The sequence below is a fragment of the Galeopterus variegatus genome, unplaced genomic scaffold (genome assembly GCF_000696425.1).
Source record: "Galeopterus variegatus unplaced genomic scaffold, G_variegatus-3.0.2 Scaffold3965, whole genome shotgun sequence".
NCBI classification, from domain to species: domain Eukaryota; kingdom Metazoa; phylum Chordata; class Mammalia; order Dermoptera; family Cynocephalidae; genus Galeopterus; species Galeopterus variegatus.
In genome coordinates, this window is record NW_007730076.1 from 108,796 (window position 1) to 111,809 (window position 3,014).

Genomic DNA, 3,014 nt, shown 5'->3' on the forward strand with positions numbered 1-3,014 from the left:
GTGTGTGTGTGTGTGTGTTTTATGTCCCAATATAAACTAGGTTTTTTACTGTGAGTTAACCACAGGAAAAGTTTGAAAACCATCATCCTAGAGTACATAGGACCCCTGTGTATAAGCAGTACAATAGCTCCCTCTGATAAAATATATTTTCTCCAATTATGCCCCCCATTCTGATGGGTTCTGAGCCACCAAAAAGTATGAACTCTTCTGCTAAGTGAGTTCAAAATCTTCAGATGCAGAATGCTTTATATCAGTCATGCAAAATAGTTCATACCTAATTGCCCAAAGGAAACCAAATTGCACCTAAAAGACACAACCAAATAGATATCTGAAAAACTTAGAATTTCTTTTCTGTTCTATTTGTATTTATTTTTAAGAAAACCTCTGTGTAAGAAAATCATTTGTGAGATTCCTCCTGGCAAGCATTTGTGCTTTTTTTCTGGTCCAGGGATAATGGGAGAGCTGGTAATGGTTTGGAGTGCTGGGAGGAAATAAATGCATAAGGAAGGGACAAAGTCAACTTGGAGAAATGTCATACATGTTTAAAGAATTGGAAACACTTTCAAACTTTTCTATGGGTTAATCCTTTATGCTTCCTGATAATACATGAGATCAGTACAGAAAGAGTTATAGCCTGAAAAGAAAATAAGTGTTGGCAAAGATGTAGAGAAAGGGAATACTTGCACACTGTTGGTGGGAGAGTAAACCAGTACAGCTATTATGTAAAACGGTATGGAGGTTTCTCAAAAAATTAAAAATAGAACAACCATTTGATCCAGCATATACCCAAAGGAAATGAAGTCAGTATGTCAAAGAGATATCTGCAGGCCGTCCCAGTGGTGCACTGGAGAGTGTGCCACTTGGGAGCGCAGCAGCGCTCCCGCCGAGGGTTCGGATCCCATGTGGAGACCGGTTCCCGCTCACTGGCTGAGTGTGGTGCGGGCGCAACACCGAGGGTTGCGATCCCGTTACTGGTCAGTAAAAAAGACAAAAAGGAAGAAAAAAAAAAAAAGAAAAAAAGATATCTGCACTCCCATTTTTATTTCAGCACTATTTACAGTAGCCAAAATATGGAATCGTCCTAAGTATTTGTATTAGTCTGTTTCTGTTGCTCATAACAAAACACAAAGAACTGGGTAATTTATACAGAAAATGAAATGTATTGCTACAGTTTCCAAGGCTGGGAAGTCCAAAGCCCATCTGGTGGTGGTGACAGTGACCCAGAGTTCTCACATTGCAAGATGGTGGAAGCAGAGACAGCAGAGAGAGAGAAAGACAGACTCTCCTCTTCATTTAAAGCCCTCAGACCCGTGCCCCTGACCACCATTTTTAATCCATTCACTACTTACTGCAAGGTCCTACAATCTAATCACCTCTTCAAGGCTCCACCTTTCAATTACTATAATAGGATTTCCCACCATCTTAACAGTCACAGTGGGGGCCAAGTTTCTAACACATAAAACTTGGAGGACACAATTCAAGCTTCAGTGAGTTTTAGGGAGACATAATTCAATCCATTACAGTATTCAACAATGGATGAATGGAGTTTTAAAAATGTGACATATATGTATATACACACACACACACACACACACACACACACACACACAATGGAATACTAATCAGCCATAAATGAATTCCTGTCATTTGTGACAACATGGATAGTCTTGAAGGTCATCACATTAAGTAAGCCAGGTACAGAAAGACAAATACCACATGACCTCACTCATATGTGGAATCAAAAAAAAAAAATTTGATGTTATAGAGGCAGAGAGTAGAACATTGGGGAAGGGAGGGGAAAAAGGAAAACAGGAAGAGGTTGGCCGACTGGCACAGATTCCAATTAGGGAGGCAGAATAAGAGTTGATGTTCTATTGCACAGCAGGGTGACTGAGGTTAATGGTTAAGTGTTGTATGTTACATAATCCCTAAAGGAGAGGCTTTCAAATGTTTTCACCACAAAGAAATGATAAATGCATGAGGTAATGGCTACATTAACTCCCCTGACCAAATCATTATACAACATACGTGTATATATATATCAAAACATCAGTTTGTACCCCAAAAGCATGTACAATGTGTCAAAATAAATAATGTTTTTTAAAAAAGAGTTCCATTCTGATTTGACATACCAAACTAGAGATTCTTCTGAACCGGACCAGCTTAGAACAGACTGCTTTAGGCAACTGTACCTTAAATCACATCAACTACTAAATGAACTTAAGTCCGATGGCATGTGGAGTATTTTGTTAAACAGACATATTACGCAGACTGAAGACCCGAGTCTAAAACAGCTCCTTGTGTTCTTGGTTGCAAGATATTCAGTCTGTGTTCTGAAGAGATGAGGATTTCACTATTTTCCCTGAAAAGTTCTTCCTTATTTCACTTAAAAATTTGAAGTAGATTTTATTATTATCATCATTAAAAAATATGGGAAATTTAAGATTAAAATTAAATTGGTTAATTTATCATACTACAAATATTTTGATGTGAAAACGCACTATATATTCACTGTCTTTGTTTTTGCAGACTGTTAATCTCCTTAGTAATTCATGTATCAGTTACCTCAAGAAATTACAATATGTTTTTCTTTTTACTTTCAGGGTCCTGAGGAAAAACAAAATTAATCACTTAAATGAAAATTCTTTTGCACCTCTCCAAAAACTAAATGAATTGTAAGTTTGACTAAACATATAGTGTTATGAATTTTCTTTCTACTCTTTTATTTCATATTTGCTATATATATATATATTTAAGAAATATTAATTATCTCCTCTTTCCAAGCATATTTATATGAGGGTACTTCAAAAAGTTCATGGAAAAATGGAATTAAAAGATAATATGACTCTTTCCCTGAACTTTTTAAAGACCCCTCCTATACACCTTAGGCCACAAAGAAATTCATCTAGCTTACAAAAATATACATAAAATAAAAATATAAAATAAATATTTGAGGTGGTTTTCAATGGCTGAGTCTAGATCTAAGCTGTCCTTTTGAGAGAGGGTTGGACTAA

The 3,014-nt window shown here is 36.4% G+C and overlaps 1 protein-coding gene across 1 annotated transcript in view; it reads left to right on the forward strand.

Annotated features, from left to right (window-relative positions):
• The window catches only part of RXFP1 (relaxin/insulin-like family peptide receptor 1), a 90,631-nt gene that overhangs the window by 60,964 nt on the left and 26,653 nt on the right, over positions 1 to 3,014 (forward strand). The window contains 1 exon segment of the mRNA XM_008586371.1: positions 2,604 to 2,675. Within this exon segment, the coding sequence (XP_008584593.1) occupies positions 2,604 to 2,675 (72 nt within the window).